At 35.5% G+C, this 20,576-nt stretch overlaps 1 protein-coding gene across 1 annotated transcript; it reads left to right on the plus strand.

The window, feature by feature from the left end:
- Positions 1 to 643: 643 nt before the first annotated feature.
- Positions 644 to 1,048, plus strand: LOC122408500 (uncharacterized). The gene has a single exon (XM_043415295.1). The coding sequence runs from the start codon at positions 644 to 646 to the stop codon at positions 1,046 to 1,048; it is 405 nt and encodes a 134-aa protein (XP_043271230.1).
- The last annotated feature ends 19,528 nt before the right edge of the window (positions 1,049 to 20,576 follow it).

The raw sequence follows: 20,576 nt of genomic DNA on the forward strand, positions 1-20,576 counted from the left end.
TCTTATCTTATCGATCTCATATTTTCAGAGCTCAATTTTCTATTAAACAAAATACAGTAACCGCATTTTTCTCACCGTATACCTGTCCGACACATCACTTTTTAGTCAGATTGCTCGTTCAAATAAAAACCGAAGAAGTTAATCAACTAAATTTTAAACACAATTTTATATTCTAATAATAAAAATAAATGTGTTGGCAAAATTTTTGGAAAAAGAGGTTTTGGGATTTTTTATGGTTGATGATTTTTCAATAATTAAAAAAAAGTTTTTTTCAAAAAATGTTCATGTTTTTCACGTTTAAATTGACCATATTTTTTTTCTTTATATCTAATCGGAATTTTGAGCCAATATCCTGGAAGAGCATACAATTCTACGTCGATATATCTGAAAAAAAACTTTTTCAACACCGATAACATAAAAAATCATTGCGTCCAAGTTTGGTAAAAATCGGGGCGCATGCGCGTTAATTGGTTAACGTCATAAAACTCATATTTTTAGCAAAGCATCGATATGTGAACGTTTTAATCGTACTTTGAAGGCAAAAATGTAGAAGCAATTCAGTTTGCGTGGCTCATACAAATGGATAGATATTCTACCAAAATTGATGTCTAGCTATAACAACAGCAAACATCGTACGATAAAAATGAAACCAAAAGATGTCACTGCTGAGAATGAAAAAAATTATCTACGAAATATTTATGGAAATTATCGTGTCAATCGTACGCGTAATATAAAGTTTAAAATTGGAGACAAAGTTCGAGTCAGCAAGCACAAACACGTTTTCGAGAAAGGCTACACACCGAATTGGACAACTGAGATTTTTACCATAAGCGAGATACGAAATACCGATCCCATCACATACAAGCTCACGGATTATCAGAATCAACCGATCGAAGGTGGTTTCTATGAGGAAAAACTCACTCTAGTCAGAAATCCGGATATTTTCCTTGTGGAAAAAATAGTGCGAAAACGTGGAAATCAGCTGTTAGTAAAGTGGCTAGGTTTCGATAGTACACACAACAGTTGGATAAATAAGAAAGATTTGTAAAAGTTTCAACTACAACATTCCTGCAATCAGTCGTGTCTCGGCAGCTATACGGAAAGGATCATTCTTTGTCATAAAAAACGATTTTGTAAAAAATTTTTTAAAATCCAAGTGTTCTCAACGTCACTGCAATCAGTCATGTCGTAGCAGCCTAATAAAAAGGATCCAAAGGATGAGCGGGATAAGTCGTCGGAAAAACCGTCAACAAATCGATGTACCGTTTATGAAAATGGACGATGTATATGTGGTAAAGAAGACCGTCATAAGCTTCTACCTAATAATAATAAACGATGATGATTTTGTAAAAGATTTTTGAATAAAAAACGAAAAATATATTCTAGTGTTTTTATTATAGCCATATGGTACAGTATCCGTAGTATCGGGTAAAAGAATTCTCTTATCATCTAACCAACTTAATGCTAATTTTTTCTGTTTGACAGTATTGACTTCATGTTTTTTGCTTTGAATTAAATACTGATCTCTTACTAAATTTTCGTGCTCGAATAAACATTTTTTATAATCTTCAAATTCGATTTCCCTTAATGTCGATTGTTTTATACCCTTGGCACGTTTTTTAGCACTCTCTTCACCAAATACTTTAAACGTATACAATTTCCCTCGAAGTCCGATAAATTCCTTCATAATTTTTCCATTCATCTCATCTTTCATTAGACCGAGAACTTTCTTATTTGCCAAAGGTATTCCATAAATATTATTCGCTGGATAATCGGAAGTATCAAATTTGTGTATATCGCGCTTTATATATTCATATATATCGGGCATATTAAAGTGGTATAGCAGGCTATCAGTGTCCGTGTACATTAGTTTTGCTCGATCGCCAAAGGTATTTTTAACGTAATTATAGTGAAAATCATATATGTATGTTTTTAATAGATCAAGGACACAAAATCCAACGTAAATGGGTTTGTTGAAATGTACTTTGACGCGATTCATTTCAATTATTACAATATCATGTTCGAAAACAGTGCAGCTATGGAAGTTGGGCTTCGCAATGAGAGCCTTTGCACCATATCGACCTTCCCACTGTGTCACGAGTTTTACGTCTTTCTGTTTCCTCACATTTTCCATAGTTTTTCCAAATACCGCGTTATTCATCAATTTGAAAAATTTTTTTTCGAATTCATTGGTTGATTTTTTTCGTAATTCGGTGTTCAAGTCGATGTATGTTTTAAGCCATGGAACTTGATGAAATTTTAAAACTCGGTGAATTTTTGTCAATTTCAGTCCGAAATTTAAGCATTGTTTCAAATTTTTGTAATGAATAACGTATTTATTTTTCGGCAAAAATGTTGTGTCATTAATTTTGAATGTTTATTGTGAGGAGGTGCGTTGTGCTCGAGACAAAGAGGCAGATCTTTATGCAACTCGAAAAGCCCCTCAGGATATTCCAAATCTACTTCGAAAATATATCCTGTCGAAGAGTCATCGGGGATATTGAGAATATCTATAGGCTCGGACTCCCATTCGAAAGAACCAACAGGTAGGTATTGGGACATGGCTGCACCGTACAAATTATTCACGTCAAAGTACATTAATAGACCAGGAGCTCATATTTTTCCATTCACTTGGCGCTGTTTGACACTCCATAACATGTTTGGGTATAGCCCAAACGAAATCTGGAATTTTGGGAGCCCATTGTTTGGCAAACTTTATGAGGGCAAGATCTGTACGAAACGATTGTCTCAGACGATTGTATTCCCTTATAGCTAACTCATCTGCTTTTATAGAATGAGGATCGAAATTGATCAAATGTAGTCCGTCTAAGGTAGAAACACGAGAAAGACCAACATAAGTCTGTCCACAAGTAAATATAGAATTTCCTGCATCGATCGCAACACAATCTAAGCTCAATCCTTGACTTTTATGTATAGTAATGCCATAGCTAAGACATAAAGGGAATTGTTTCCGTATGACATAAACTTGGTCCATTATTTGGAATTTAACACTTGCCCGTTCTATTTCGTATTCTAATCCTGTTTTCAGACGAATTTTAATTTTCTCCACATCATTTTTATGAAGTGAGCGAATTGTTGAAACAATTTTTCCGATCGCTCCATTAACTAGACCTAAAGTAACGTCAATATTTCGTCTAAGCATGACCTTGGCTCCAATTTTAATGTTTATACGATTCGCAAGACCAGCGGTTCGGGAAGTATCCTCGTTATCATCAGATAAAATCTTCATTGCTTTCAATTTATTGTAACGAGGACAATCTACAGGGTGTCCCATTTTAATCTTGCACCTGACTTTTCTCGGAAAATATTGCTCGGATCAAATATTGTGTGGAACAAAACTTTTAGGGGTTGAAGGGGGACGTTTGATAAAAATAGGTTTGTGGATCCGAAATTCAAAATGGCGGCGTTAGAATGGCCGCCATGTTTTTTTCGAATGGAAACATAACTTTTTTTCATCACCAAAAAATTTTTCAGCGCAACACCAACAACTTTTGTTGGAAAAATTTTTTGATTAAGTTCATATTTTTTAAGTGAGAACATCATTTTCAACTATTTTAGAGGTATCCAGGATGTACCGCGAAGAGATCTTTAACGTACCAAGTGCAAGTGCGTTTGCGTGTAAGGAGCATATCAACGATTTCGTTGGGACTGAAATCAGCCATTGTTGCTAATTTTCAGAATTTTCCTCTAATTTAAGAACTTTTAAAAATTTCGAGAATCAAGAATTTTTCTCTGATTTCAGAACCTTTACAAATTTTCGATTTCGTCTCTTGCTAATGGCTGCGGAGTCAGACGATAAACGTTTCAATCAATTTTTCATCCGTGGGCGCTCACAATGACTTCTAAAATAAAAAATTCTTCTCTGATTTAAAACTCTAAAGTAAGAGAACTACGCAAAGTCAGACTACGTCAGTAGTACTACCAATGATGTTTTCTTTAATCTCTTACAAAGTGAACTTACCTTTAATCGTACGCGAGGCTTACGCTTAAAGATAAGTACACGCAAGCGAGGCTTACGCTTAAAGATAAGTTCACGTAAGCGAGACTTACGCCTACTTTTGAGTTGTAATTCAGAGAAGAATTTTTTATTTTAGAAGTCATTGTGATCGCCCACGGATGAAAAATTAATTGAAACGTTTATCTTCTGACTCCGCAGCCATTAGCAAGAGACGAAATCGAAAATTTGTAAAGGTTCTGAAATCAGAGAAAAATTCTTGATTCTCGAAATTTTTAAAAGTTCTTAAATTAGAGGAAAATTCTGAAAATTAGCAACAATGGCTGATTTCAGTCCCAACGAAATCGTTGATATGCTCCTTATTTTAGGGAGGTGTCGGGGCAATTACTTCCGAGCTGAAAATTTGTATCGACGTGAATATCCTGATCGTCATCACCCATCACGGCAGACAATCCGAACCCTTGAGCAGCGAGCGAGGGCAGGTCGGATGATCCGCCACCGTCGACATTTCCCAAACGTCAATAATTTTGGTGGATTGCATGAAGCCCGAAACATGGCTATTTTAGCCACGATAGCAATTGATCCTCATTTGAGTGCCAAAGTGATCTCGGAACGACTGGGGTTTCCCAAATCGACAGTGCACCGTGTATTGAGAGGTGCGAAACTTCACCCGTACCGACTACAATTCCACCAAGACACTCCTAATCCAGATCCGTTGCGAAGGGTGGCGTTTTGTCGGTGGGCGTTGAGACAAATCGAGCGATCCAGGGACTTTTTTCGATACGTTATGTTCAGTGATGAATCCACTTTCAACAACCGTGGTCAAGTGAACCGATGGAACTTTCGGTATTGGTCTGATCAGAATCCACATTGGTTGAGACAGATCGATCACCAGCATCGATGGAGTTTAAACGTATGGTGTGGTATTGTGAACGGGCAATTAATAGGTCCCCATTTTTTCGAGGGAAATGTGAACTCTGTCCGTTACCTTGATTTTCTATAAAATGAACTGCCTCTTTTGCTAGAAGATCTGGATTTGGAAACACGTCAACAGATGTGGCTTCAGCAAGACGGTGCACCCGCTCACTGGGCTCATGTTGTTCGAAATCATCTGGATACAACATTTGGTCAACGGTGGATTGGTCGAGACGGTCCTGTAAATTGGCCTCCAAGGTCACCAGATCTTACGTCTCCTGATTTATTTTTGTGGGGGTACTTAAAAGACGCTGTCTACCGTCAAACTCCAACAACACGAGAGAACATGAAGGAGCGGATAAGAGCTGCCTGCCGTGCGATCCCGAGAGATGTTCTCCTACGCACAGTTGATGGTTTTGAGAGAAGAGTTTAGGCATGTTTAAACATGAATGGAGGGATCTTTGAACATCTCTAGGGAGGGATTAGAGTACACTTACAAGGAGGGTTTGGAGTCCGAAAATACTGCGGTAGTGACGAACCGCAGAGACCTAATCCTTGTGAGCTCGTACCTATGGGCATAAAGGCATTGCATGCCCCTCTTTTTAAAAAAAGTTGAAAAATAAAATGAAAATAAAAAACACACACACATGCACCTCCACGTATGCACGCATATGCAGACGCAAAAGCAAACGCACTTGCACTTGGTACATTAAAGATCTCTTCGCGGTGCATCCTGGATACTTCTAAAATAGTTGAAAATGATGTTCTCACTTAAAAAATATGAACTTAATCAAAAAATTTTTCCAAGAAAGGTTGTTGGTGTTGCGCTGAAAAATTTTTTGGTGATGAAAAAAAGTTATGTTTCCATTCGAAAAAAACATGTCGGCCATTCTAACGCCGCCATTTTGGATTTTTCGATCCACAAACCAATTTTTATCAAACGTCCCCCTTCAACCCCTAAAAGTTTTGTTCCACACAATATTTGATCCGAGCAATATTTTCCGAGAAAAGTCAGGTGTAAGATTAAAATGGGACACCCTGTATATAATCGCAAGCTATTAGTATGATTTCCTCTGAGGGCAGCCGATCTAACATAGCTTCATTTAAAACATCACACATATGATTTGTAGGCAATAGACAAACGGCATCATCTGGTAATCCTTCAAGATAAGTACACAGTTCTTGTATTCTATCCTGGAACTCAACAGCTTTGAAATTAATCTTACGTGCATTCAGAGCTTTTCGATCCGATTCAGTTGAAAATCCTATACGGATTCGAGAAAGCATGTCTTTGTAAAAAGCATCACTTTTTTGCCGCATATTTATTGTGAGTTCATCGTAGTTGAATAAATTAGCCCAAATATCCACACTCCCTAACGACTCCAACAACTGTTTAGCTTTGGATGAAGAAAGTTTTATGAATACTGATTTTTGACGCACGGGTGGTAATTGAAGAAGATCACCAAAAAGTAAAATATGCTTTTTACCGAACCAACCATCGTCAACGTTTGGTGTATTGAAAATTTCTGTTAACCGAAGATGGATTTGGAGTAGCATAATATTTGATACCATAGAAATTTCATCAATAATAATAAGCGAAACGTTTTTCAGTTGATCACGAATTGTTTTTAAAACCACGTCAGAGAGCTCCTTATATTTAGTTGTTTGGCCATGCTCAACATTTGAAGAACAATTGAAGAAATCGATGCAATGTCAATGCATCGATATTGAATGCCACTAAACCCGTAGGGGCTGCCACTGCCGTATCTTTTCCCAGTATTTGCTTAATCCAACATCTAATTGTCTTAATTAAAAAACTTTTGCCGGTACCGCCTTCACCACTAACATATAATCGAAGAATATCTTTTTCCGATTTAATGATATGGGTAACTTTATCGAATACTCGTTTTTGATCAGCGTTCAATTCCGAAATCATTTGATCGACGTTAATTTCAACCGCATCATGTTTATCACCTAAGTCAGCAAAATCTTTCATAGCATCATCGGCTTCTATTTGAATACAACCTATGTCCTCACAATCTTCATTATTACCTTCTATTTTCTCTCCTTTCATATTTTCAGCCATTTGCTTTTCGATAAGCTCTCTGTCACAATCAAAGTTGAGTCTTAATTCTTGTTCAGTCCAATTTAAGTTCATTTTTAAGTTCAGTCCAATCTCTCCATGGTTCAAAGAGCAGTAGTAAAGAATAAAAATATTTTTCCGGTTGTGTTTTCATGTCATATTTGTAATGATTTATCAAATAACCTCTTTCACGACGTTTTAAAATTTTTCCATCGCCTAAATTATAATACTCAACTTCACCTTTTGGTTCAGAAAAAACTATGTCGTACCACTTCGCGAAATCATATAAATTGATTTCATTCAATTCCGCAGGTCTCGACGGATAATAATAATCTACGATATCGTGATAGAAAATGTTAGTAGAATTTTCATCCAATTTCTTTATTTCTTTAAGAGATTTTAATCTCCGAGATCTTATCATATTTATATTCACCCATCTAACAGTAGTTGAAGGATCTGTACCGCATAAAGAAAATCCCAGAAGAGTATCAGCGGCTTCAGGGGCACCGCATTCTCTATTGCACAACATACGTAAAGCTACGTTCCAAAGACGACTTGCTAGTGATTTTGTCGAACTTATTCCTTCAAAAATTTCGGTAGCATAACTTTTCTCAGCTTTTGATATGTACTTGGTACAATACATTGTCAACACAGAAGATTTTTCTCCAACAAACTGTATATCCATGTTGCCTTCCTACGCTGTGAGAATTACAGGGTTATAATCATTAATGTTTTTTTCTTTCTCAGACCTTGGAAGATCGTACAATCTGCTTCTGGTTCTGGTCTTTAATTGTCTTCTCCCAGCTACGGCGATAGGAACATTTCTCATAATGAAAGTATCGCTAACAGGCCGAGGAAAGCCAAAACGGCAAACCCGAATAGTACGGTTTTTCATTTTTTTAGACCACAAGCAATAACTGTTATGATGATGATTTTGATGGGTAGTAACTCTACGGTACAATGTCGGTGACTGATCTTTCTCAAGTAATCGGCAAGTTACATATTTCGAAATAAAATTGGAAACGTCTTCAATTGACTATTCACCAAAAATCGGTGCATCCTTCACCCATATTAATAAATGAAAATGTTGAGTACCTCTTGTTTGGTATTCACGTCTCCAGAAATAATAAGTCACTTTCCCGATAGGATTAGATTTCGAGCATATGAAGTCTAACATCGCTTTAAATTTATGGTCCATGAATCTTGACACGGATACAGGATCCGAAGCAATTAGCGAATTGGCCGATGCGTTCGCCATTGCAGGATTCATATCGCGTAGATATTGTATCAAATCTGACCACAAATATTCACTGGGGCCAACGTTAGAAACCACGTAGCTGGACCATAATGCTGAATCATACAGTTTAAGATTGATCTAGGAATTCGCCAATATTGTTCCGTGTTGCGAAGCTTTGTAAATATTGTATTCAAATTTCCTTCGAGCTCCCCTTTATCTAATTGTTGTAAATATCTACCCGCTGTGTAGATTGAATCAGTAACATTCATCTTATGGAATATCCCCGCCCTTAACTGACGAATATTATTGTTGTTTAATAAAAAGAATAAATACTGTTGATTTAGGCGAAACCGGGGGTGCTTAGACATAAGTTTTGACTTGATATATTCGAACTCAGTGAGTCGAACCACCCTCTCTTAATGTTGTCCGTTAATGCCATAGGGGTACAGATCCGGGAAACATTTCAAGTCCAAGGCCTTATGATAGAAATCGAGTGCCAGATCTTCTACTTTCAATATTTGATAAAGTTCCGTAGCTGATTTATTTTCTTTTTCGTTATACATTGGGTGAATTGTGAATTGCTCATAGATAGCATCAGACTGAGATACTTGAGTAAGCAACGCTTTAGGCTTCGTAAGATTTTTGGTATTTTCGTGATTGCATTGTTTCACTTGTAACGTTTCGGTCGTTTCGAATTTTCCGGTATCTTCATTAGTTTTGTTAGGTATTTCAATCTCTTCATCAATTTTTTCATTTGTTCCATCTCCACCTTCACTTTCATTATGAGGCGCGTTTTCTTCAATTTGAAATTCAACATCCGAAATTCAATTATCCAAAAGAGTTGCTGGAGACCTTGGTAACTCGATTTCGTAGTACAAAGGATTTAATTTTTTGAGTTCTACGAGGACATTGTAAACCTTAGTTACGTCAACTAAATTTTCCCATATGATCATAGATTTTGTCGGTGTTCCACGAACCAAAATGTATAATTCATGTTCTAAATTAACTGCTTGTGTTGCAGGTCAATTTTTTTTAATCGTTTCTTCAATAGGTAATGGCAAATGGAAGGTTCTCCCTATCACTTTTTTATTCATGTTCCTATGCGGTATATTTTTATTCGTAACTGTACCCATCTTTTGAATGACTTGAAATGCTTTAGCCCTCTGGATAAGTAGTTTCTCGTAATCATTAAGATCCGACATTACTTTAGGAACCTCTCCCGCATCAAGATTGTTTAAAATACAAGTCGGCGGTAATTTTCCCGACCGGAATTTATTTAGACAATAATTACAAACGCATTTGTGATGCGTTTCTTTTTTATGTACATACTCGATCAAATCGTCCCAAAATGGAGATATTATATTTTTTCTTAAACTTTTATAGCCGTAACATTTTTCCAGAAACAAAGTTTTTCACATGACATGCAAACGAATCTTGGGGTATCCAGAAAACTTTTTTTAACGATTTGAATGCATCGAAGTGATTTGAAATGATAGATTCTTCGTTCAAATCTATTTCTGTGTTAGGAGCAAATGATTTAGACTTTTCCCGTGCATCATTCGCAATAATAGATAATTTTTCAAAATCTGTCGTCTCCAATGCCCGATCTAAATCATACAATTTTTGCAAAGATGCTTGTATTGCATAAAATGATTTCTTAACCATTCTTACATCTGGAAATTGTGGTGATAAAAATTCTACTGACAAAAAAGGTGATTTACAAATTACAGGGCTGATATAACAGGTATGACTATGTCCCATCAAAGTGTCAACCTGATTAACTATACATTTGTGAATTCTACAAAGCACCGCACGAACGTTTCGCAACCTGCAGTTGAATATCTTCAACAAAAAATCATGATAAGCATCGATGAGCTTACGATCTATTTGTTTACAAAAAGACGAACAACTCCAGAAAATATTACCTTTTTTATCCTTCATTGTTGGTAAAGTATTTAGTGCTCGGCCACTTTTGTCCATGATAATCGCGGTTTGAAAGTCATCAGGTTTTTGATATGCCGTATCCATGAAATACGCTTCAGAAGATGCAGTGTGTTTTCTAATGGTGCCACATAAAATAGTTGTCTTATCTTCAGTTGAAGCATTAGGGCATTCAGCCAACTTGGTCAATTTAATTTCAATTTTATCTTTTAGCGATCTAAACCTTGTTTTTATGTCGTATAACCACTTTTGTCTAGTGTGCAAGCACCATTTTATGATTGACTCCGCTTCCATGAGACATTCTATTGACGATCCAATCATTGTCCTAGCGACATTGGATATATAGTATTCCTTAGAGGATATTAATTTAATCGAATCAAACGATTTTTTTAATTGTTTGTACTTATTGGATATTTTACGTGCTGCATCCAATTTAAGTTTATTAACGGTAGAAGTGTAACCTTTCAACGGTTTCGTGATTGCAACACGTTTCCCGTGTTGATTCTTGAGGATTTTCAAAACATTGGATTGTCGCTGTAACACCATGTTTTCGTCTAAATCACTACTGATAATGAGATTCTTCAAATTTTTTTTCAATATATTTCTCTCGTTTAATTTTATTTACTTTATTTTTCCGAGAAGCCCACAGCCCTTTTTTATGTTTATCAATTCGTTTTTGCAACGTCAATACGATTTTTTCTATAACGATACTGTCAACCATCGTTTCTTCCAAATTAACTAGACTTACGTTTGGGAGATTCGACGACACAATAGGGATTCGTGTTGTGAGGGTGTTATTTTTTTTTAATATCTTTGTCAATGGGACAACGAAATGGATATCATCGCGATGATTGCGTTTTTTACGTCTTTGGCCATTCAAAGCGACTCCCAACGTCTGCTCATTGATATCATCCGTAATCATTACAGTTCCGGAAACGCATTGGCTCTCTTTTTCTTCATTTGATTTTTTCACGAGAGATATGCCAATTTTAGCGATTGGTGAAACTTGTACGATTAAATTATTAGTAATTGGTACAAATGTACTTTCTAAGTTAATGGAGGATTTTTTAATATTTCCTGGTTGCGTATACAAATTGTCATATTTTTTGCATGCTGGTTCATTCAATTTTTCAGTATCAACAATCTGTTTGGAACGTTCATTGAGACTTATCTTGGACGGTTCATTGGAAATTGATTCAACATTTCTGGAATCAACGAGATTCCGTTGAACCGACTTCTCGACCTTGCTTGCAAAATTCGTTTCATTTCGCTTATCGTTTTTAGATCGATTAGAGCCATGTCGATCAGTAATAGAAACCTGCGAAATGACGTTTCGTGTCCGAATGGTACATGGAAATTGTTCTAAGGAGTTGGAGTTGAAGATCTTCAACAAATGTTGTCTCATAACGGATGGAAAATATTTAACGTTTTCTGGCTTCAATTCGTGCAAAATCGAAATTGCAAATGCAATCGAAAAAACACCGCAGTCCCTACCATTCAATTGTTGTTGAACTTTCGGAAATTCAACATTTTCCAAATTGTAGGAGGGGAATAATTTGGCAAGGAATGTTTTATGATTTCGATATAACACTTTTCTGTTCAGTGAATCATAAATATAAATCTTTTGGGTATCGAAGTAGCTACATACCCAATGACCGCCTTCGTTTGTAGAAAAATTTTCGCAACTGTGCAAAATTTGAATATGTTCTTTCTCTAAAGATTTTGCAGGAATTAAGTTGGGAATTTGTACTTTCCACGTATTTTCCATCTCAAAATTAGGATTAGCAATCTTGAGAAGTTCAGCAAATCGATCGATGTGCCGATCCTCTATTAAACCCCCGCGAGTTATGACTTCTTCAAAACTCAATCTGAATTCACTAACATTATCCATCTTGATTTCGGACCAAGTGAAGGAAAGAAAAGGAAAAAAAAATCGAAATGTTTTTTTTTTTATATTTTATTGAAACAGAAAGTAATTCAAACAAATAAATATCGAAGATACCTATAAAAATCGTAAATCGTTTCCAAGTTTGAAACTTTGAGCACTGTATAAAAACGTTGATATCTGTCTGTTTATTTTGGCGCACTGCAGCCTATTAGTCTGCACAAAGCAGCTTTTTATTTTGGCGCACTGCAGCCTATTAGTAAGCGCACAGCAGCTTAAGACATTCAACAGATTCTCTGATGACACGCGTGCCGCCTTCGCTCCCAGGAATCGAATAGCTGCAACCTGCAAAAAATATCACAAGTCAAATACATGATAAAGAAAAAAAATTGTAACGTATTATGTGCTAACATTCTCATTTTATCAAAGAACAAGGTGTAACCTTTATTTTTCTCAAAAAACCAAGGATGTCCGAGTAAAACCTGTAGCCATTTTGCAGCTATCTCTTTTGCACTCACGCAAGTAATAGACATAGAAAAAAGATTCAGAACCAGGAAAAAAATTCTATAGAAATAATAAACGAAAAATTGAAAAGTTCAAAAAAATTCAACAATAAAAAACAATCAAAAAAAATTCTGTAAAGAAAAATAAAAATTTTCAAAAAAATTCATAAATATTGAACAAATTGAAAAATGTACTATCCAAGTTACATGCAGTATAAAAATGTATGATATCAATTAGAAGCCAAGTTTTTATTGATAATTTGGCATATTTATTGAACAAATCGGAAACTTTAACTGAAACTCATGATAATTATTTTCAAGAAAAAAGTTAATGAAAAAAAAGTCATAACGGAAGTTACATGCTGTACTAAAATGTATTATATCAATTCGAGGTCAAGTATTTATCAGTTATTCGAAATATAATCTCCGGCGACAAATGAGCGTTGAGAATCCTTGTCGGGCTCACAACGTTTTATCAAAATTACTAAAAAATTAATGGAAATGAAATCATTAAAAATTCACATGAAAGTCATTCGTTACTTCAACAAGTTACACACTTTAAAGAATCGATTCCCCTCCGATTTTCAGGACCCCCTGGTGTTATTCACAACATTCAACTTCGATTCGATCGGTACAAATTATGTTCAAATACGTCTTAAACGTACTTGTCCGGCCCATCACTTTTTATTCAAATTGCTCATTCGAAAACAAATCAGGGCTGCTCTAAAATGACAAATATAATAAAATCGATAGAAATAAAAATAATATCTCCAAGTAATTTGAACTTGATTGTTCGCAAATTCGTATAGCAATATCCACTTCTCATTTTCTTCAGTGAACACATACCATTCGGTAAGAACCAATGAAAATGAGAAATAATCAGGCACATTACAAGAAATTTTCGAACCTACTCAGCCATGAAATGTTTTTTTTTCTATAGTCACGTACACATTTTGATAAATACCACTAGTCGAGTACGACACGTGGATTCCTGGAATTTGGAGAAAAATGATTTTGTTGTGAATTATGACTCCATATAATATAAATAGATTAATCAACTTTATCTTTCATTTTCGTTTCATTTTGACAAGAGTGATTCGAAGGAAAATTATTTTCTCGGGAATTCCTTAATATTAACACATGTATTAACTTTGTTTTTGCATTGTTTTCGAATGAGCAATTTGAATAAAAAGTGATGGGCCGGACAAGTACGTTTAAGACGTATTTTAACATAATTTGTACCGATCCAATCGAAGTTGAATGTTGTGAATAATACCAGGGGATCCTGAAAATCGGAGGGGAATCGATTCTTTAAAGTGTGTAACTTGTTGAAGTAACGAATGACTTTCATGTGAATTTTTAATGATTTCATTTCCATTAATTTTTTAGTAATTTTGATAAAACGTTGTGAGCCCGATAAGGATTCTCAACGCTCATTTGTCGCCGGAGATTATATTTCGAATAACTGATAAATACTTGACCTCGAATTGATATAATACATTTTAGTACAGCATGTAACTTCCGTTATGACTTTTTTTTCATTAACTTTTTTCTTGAAAATAATTATCATGAGTTTCAATTAAAGTTTCCGATTTGTTCAATAAATATTCCAAATTATCAATAAAAACTTGGCCTCTAATTGATATCATACATCAAGAGACGCGGTAGCGGCTCGACGCCAAGTATTAAAAGGAAAAACAGCAGCGCGTAAAGAAAAAGCCAGCGCGAGCCCTGCCGCACTCTTATATACGCGAATATGCCGATTTTTGACGTCACAGAGTTTTCAAACGGCGCTTGCGGACAAACCATATTATTAAAAAATCTAAAAATTGGTGAGAATTTTTTTTCGATTTTTCCCTTTCCATTGGTCTTTGTTGGAAGTAAATCCATTCAGCCATTCCCGAGATATGTCTCTTTAGAGAATTGAGACCGAACGCTTTACGATAAATTTCATTTCTTAGAGACAGAGAGGCGTAAGTTGAGCATGTTTACGTTCGGACTTACGGCCTTTGCAGGCCTGGTATACATTTCTCGGCTCTCCTGTCACACAGTACGCTGAACGCGGCTACCCCCTCTCTTGCGCGTCGCCGAGCGAGAGAGACAGAGAATGTGCGGACAGCGGGGGCAATACCAGCTCCTGGCTTACGCATAACTCGTATATATTTATTATATAATATATATTTTATTTATTAATAAATAATAAAATATATTATAATAAATATTTTATTATAATTAATGTATAATACAATATATATATTATATTATACAATATATAATATAATATAATAATAATATAATAAAATGAAAAAATATAATAATAAAAATAAAATTAAATAATAAATAATAAAAATAAAAAAATATAAAATCCTGGTCGACGCCGCTGAATTTTTCGAGTATGTCTAGGTCGATAGATCATGGGTTTTGGAGGACTAGGTTTAGGTACATTCAATCGCGACTTTCGATGTCTCGGTTCACGACCCCATAGTATTTTATGTCCAGATATATTCCTCCATAGCTTTCGTCGTCTAGGTATGTTTTATCATGGTTTTCGAGGTCTGGGTCGACGGCTCCTTAGTTTTCGATGTCCAGGTATGTTTCTCCATGGTTTTCGTGGTCTCGGATAATTCCTCGATGGATTTCTATGTCTAGGTATATTCCTCCATGGTTTCTGATGTGCGAGTGTATTTCTCCATAGTTTTTAATGTCCACGTGTATTTCTCTATTGTTCTTGATGTCTAGGTATATTCATCCATGGTTTTCGCGATCGAGGTCGACGGCTTCACAGTTTTCGATGTCCAGGTATGTTTCTCCATGGTTTTCGTGGTCTCGGGTAATTCCTCCATGGGTTTCGATGTCTAGGTATATTTCTCTATGGTTTCTGATGTGCAGGTGTATTTCTCCATACAGTTCTTGATATCTAGATATATTCCTCCATGGTTTTCGTGGACTAGGCATGTTTCTTCATGGTTTTCGCGGTCGAGGTCGACGGCTCCACAGTTTTCAATGTCCAAGTATGTTTCTCGATGGTTTTCGTGGTCTAGGATAATTCCTCCATGGGTTTTGCTGTTTGGGTAGATTCCGCCATGGTTTTCAATGTCTAGACATGTTTCTTCATGGTTTTCGTGGTCCAGGTATATTCCTCCGTGGTTTTCGATGTATGGATATGTTTTTCCATGGTTTTCGTGGTCTAGGTGGATTCCTCCATGGTTTTCGTGGTCTAGGTGGATTCCTCCATGGTTTTCGTGGTCTAGGTGGATTCCTCCATGGTTTTCGTGGTCTAGGTATGTTTATTCATGGTCTAGGTGATATTCATGGTTTCGCAGTCGAGGTCGACGGCTCCACAGTTTTCGATGTCCAGGTATGTTTCTCTCGAGTTTTCGAGGTCTAAGATAATTCCTCCATGGGTTTCTATGTCTAGGTCTGTTCCTCCATGGTTTTCAATGACTAGTCATGTTCCTTGATGGTTTTCGTGGTCCAGGTATCTTCCTCCATGGTTTTCGATGTATAGATATGTTTCTCTATGGTTTTCGAGGTCTAGGTAGATTCCTCCATGGTTTTCGTGGTCTAGGTATGTTTGTTCATGATTTTCGCAGTCGAGGTCGACGGCTCCACAGTTTTCGATGTCCAGGTATGTTTCTCTCGGGGTTTCGTGCTCTAGGATAATTCCTGCATGGGTTTCGAAGTCCATATATATTCCTCCATGGTTTTCAATGTCTAGGCATGTTTCATCATGGTTTTGCGGTCGAGGTCGACGGCTCCACAGTGTTCGATGTCCAAGTATGCTTCTCCATGGTTTTCGTGGTCTAGGATAATTCTTCCATGGGTTTTTATGTCTAGGTATATTCCTTCATGGTTTTCGTGATCCAGGTCTATTCCTCCGTGGTTTTCGATGTATGGATATGTTTCTCCATGGTTTTCGTGGTCTAGGTAGATTCCTCTATGGTTTTCGTGGTCTAGGTATGTTTCTTCTTGGTTTTCGCAGTCGAGGTCGACGGCTCCACAGTTTTCGATGTCCAGGTATGTTTCTCTCGGGTTTTCGTGGTCTAGGATAAGTCCTCCATGGGTTTCGATAACTAGGTATATTCTTCCGTGGTTTTCAATGTCCAGGGGGTCGGGTTGAAATTCCGAACTGTGAAAAATCAGAAGGCTGAAAATTCCGAAAATCTAGCTGGGTCTAAATATATATAGATTAGGGTGGCGCAAAAAAATCGACTATTTTTTTTTTCAACGTCTCCTATGAAAATATGTTAATTTATCATGTTTCAAGAGCCCCCTCCAAAAATCAAGTCAACAAAAAAATTTTTAAAGGTCGCTCAAGATTTTTAAAAATTCCAAAAATAGTCGAAATTTGAATTTTTTTATTTAAAAAATTTTTTTGCTCGATACAGCGAAATTTTGTACCGAAAAAACCAATAAGTTTCTGAAATTTTCAACTCAAAATATTCATTTCAAAAGGTCGCTCAAAATTTATTTTAATTTTTATATACTTAAATTTTATTGTTTCGAGGGACCATTAAATATTCATATTGATTATCTATTTAAATTTTGAGTTCCAATTAGTAAGATACTCGATGAAAATGCACTACGAAACGGAGGAAAAATCGTATATAACAATGTAGGTAATAGGCCAGAAACACGGAAATTTTTTTACCGGCGTAGCAAACCGTGTTTGAGCCTGCGCTATATTTGCTTTCATTCAATTACAAAGTACTTGTTCGCAAACAACAATTCGAAGTATTTTTGTTGGTAAAATCTACTTCATAATTATTAAAACAAATTGTTCAAAACATCACTCAGTATTTTACCAAATTCACTCATTATGAGAGTCAATAAATGTTTTGATTAAACAGGCATGGTCTATTCATAATTACATTTTCTCTGCTAACTAGTTCTCGTAATTGTTTGAATTGTTTAAATAAAAATATCGACCTACTGTAAAATCATACCTTGTTACGTCAGATTTTTCCTTCATCTCAGTGTGTATTTCTAACCATTATCTTACTTATTGAAAGTGAAAATTAAAATGAATAATTAATATAAATATTTAAAGGTCTCTCGAAGCATCGAAAGCAAAGCATATAAAAGATGAAATTAATTATGAGCGACCTTTTAAAATGAAAATTTTGAGTTAAAAATTTCAGAAACTCATTGGTTTTTTCTGGACAATATTTCGGTGTATCGAGCAAAAAAATTTTTTAAATAAAAAAATTCAAATTTCGACTATTTTTGGAATTTTTAAAAATCTTGAGCGACCTTTAAAAATTTTTTTGTTGACTTGATTTTTGGAGGGGGCTCTTGAAACATGATAAATTAACATATTTTCATAGGAGCCGCTGAAAAAAAAAAACAGTCGATTTTTTTGCGCCACCCTAATATAGATATATCGCACTAGGGATATTTTCGGAATTTTCAGCCTTCTGATTTCTCCAGTTCGGAACTTCAACCCGGGGCCCCTCTTCATGGTTTTCGTGGTCTAGGATAATTCCCCATGGGTTTTGATGTCCAGGTATATTCCTCCATGGTTTTCAATGTCTAGGTATGTTCCTTCATGGTTTCCGTGGTCCAGGTATATTCCTCCATGGTTTTCAATGTCTAGGCATGTTCCATCATGGTTTTCGTGGTTCAGGTATATTCCTTTATGGTTTTCGATGTCTGGATATGTTTCTCTATGGTTTTCGTGGTCTAGGTAGATTCTTCCATGGTTTTCGATGTCTACGTGAACAGCTCCATACTTTTCATTTGCTAGGTATAATTCTCCTTGGCTTTCGTCGTCTAAATATGTTTCTACATAGTTTTCGATGTCCAGGTGTATTATTTCATGATTTTTAATGTCTAGATATGTCCCTCCATGGTTTTCGTTTTTTTTCATGGTTTTCGTGGGCGAGGTCGACGGCTCTATAGTTTTCGATGTTTAGGTTGGCGACTATAGGGTTTTCGACGTCTAGGTGAATGCCTCCGTATTTTTCAATATATATTCGACAATTTTATATTACCCGATATTTAGGTAGACGGTGCAATGGTTTCCGATATATTTCCTCATAGTTAACGATATATAGATCGTCGATTTAATAGTTTACATTGACGAGGCAGGTTCAGACGTTACAGAAGACCATCAAAAAATATCACTGGACACAAATAACCATAAAGCTGTCGTCTTAGACATTGAATACCATGGAAACATCTCCTTGGACATTGCAAACCATTGACAGTATCCATGTCAACATGGAATCCATTGAAAGAGAGGAAGAAGATATTTTCAAAAATCATTTTTCCAAGTAAACAAATGGAGCTTTTCAAAAAAAGGGATAGAAAATTAAAATATCATCCCATTGCATAGAAATTTCCCACTCTTTCATTGGAAAATTTGATTTGCTGAATGGATAATCAAAATCGTCACTATTATTGCTTGTAAAAGGTTTCAACTCACATGAACATAACCGCACAGTTTTCGTCCGTTTACATAGAAAAATTGGCTGTACAATAGTGTTGATTGCTTTTGTCACATAGAGAAAAGCACTCAACTTGAAACAAATCATTTAAAAAATTTTCGTTGAAAACGAGGAATGTATTTTTTTTTCCTAAATAAATATTGTCCCGCCTCTTAAAAATAAGTGAATTCAGAAAAAAATGATTGAAAAAGTAAAAAAGGAACGCCAAGTATTTAAAGGTCGCGATCGTAGTTTCCAATGATTTTCTATATTTGCATTATCAATTAAAAACTTGAAAATATAAAAGAAGTGAGATCGTTTTCTGAAGTTGCCAAATACAAAATGAATGAAATATGGTTCCTATATAGTTGTCACGTCTCTCAAAAAGCAGTGAAATCAGTAAATATTGAAACTTCAAAAAGTAAAAAAGGCACGCCAAGTATTAAAAGGTCGCAACCGTAATTTTAAATGATTTTCTATTTTTGCATTGTCAATAAAAAAATATTAAAAAATTATTAACTATGAAAAAATATGAGATCTATTGTAACATATACAGTGAATGAATTACGTTTCCTGTAGGAATTCAGAATTTTGGAAATAAAAAAAAAATGAGATCATTTTCTAACGTAGCCAAGTACAGTGAATGAATTAATGTTCCTGTGGAATTTATTCGTGTACACTTTTAGCCCTAATCACTCACTTCAGGAAAATTGTCCAGCAAGCGTCACAGAGCAACAAAGGTTTCTAGAATGATTCTGCAAATATTAAGAAATTATCATCCGCTTTTATGCTAGCTCAGGTTATAAACTTAAAACATTTTACACAATATGATACAAGAACCTTTTATAAAGAAAAGCGCAAATATGCGCACAAGTGCATGCATTGTATCTATGCGATGTACTGCACAATAAATTCATTGCCAATATTATACACAAACTTGGCGTGCATGGTTTTCAATCGGAAGCTCGGCGAAGGAATGCCTCATCCGACCATATATTTGGAGAAAACTTGAATATCCACTAATGTAATTGTTTTTTAATTTGCCATCCCTTTTCCATCCAACTATTTTATTGAGTAGTTCAACGTGAGATCCCGCGCTGTGTACATAAAGAAAAATATTCATTTTCGACTAGATCGACTGATAAATTCATTACCTATTCAACGCGTTTTCTTTTCTCAAATCAATTTTTACACAGCTTACTCCTTTGTTCATCCATTTCAGTACTTGTGTAATTCATCCAATCATCTGCCCATTTGGTAAAAAAATGAGTGTACGGACGAACGAGTGAAAGTGACGCGTGGATAAATTAGAATGCGTATACGCATGAAAGAATGGCCGTATCTATCCGTACAAGATTAAGGCATATAAAGGGATTAATTTATTTCATTTCTTTATCCGTTCGTTACATTGTTCAATTTTATCCATAAATTTCACCCATCTATATTCTATATTGTTTACCAAATCATTATATAACAGGGCCTCTCTTATTTTATTGGGGGATCGGTTTTTTTCACAATCGTTCATACAATACTAATTAATTAATTATTGTTTTCATAGTAAATTTGAACAATTGTCTCTTCCCGAGCTTCCGATTGAAAACCATGCAC

Source organism: Venturia canescens, chromosome 3, assembly GCF_019457755.1.
Source record: "Venturia canescens isolate UGA chromosome 3, ASM1945775v1, whole genome shotgun sequence".
NCBI classification, from domain to species: Eukaryota; Metazoa; Arthropoda; class Insecta; order Hymenoptera; family Ichneumonidae; genus Venturia; species Venturia canescens.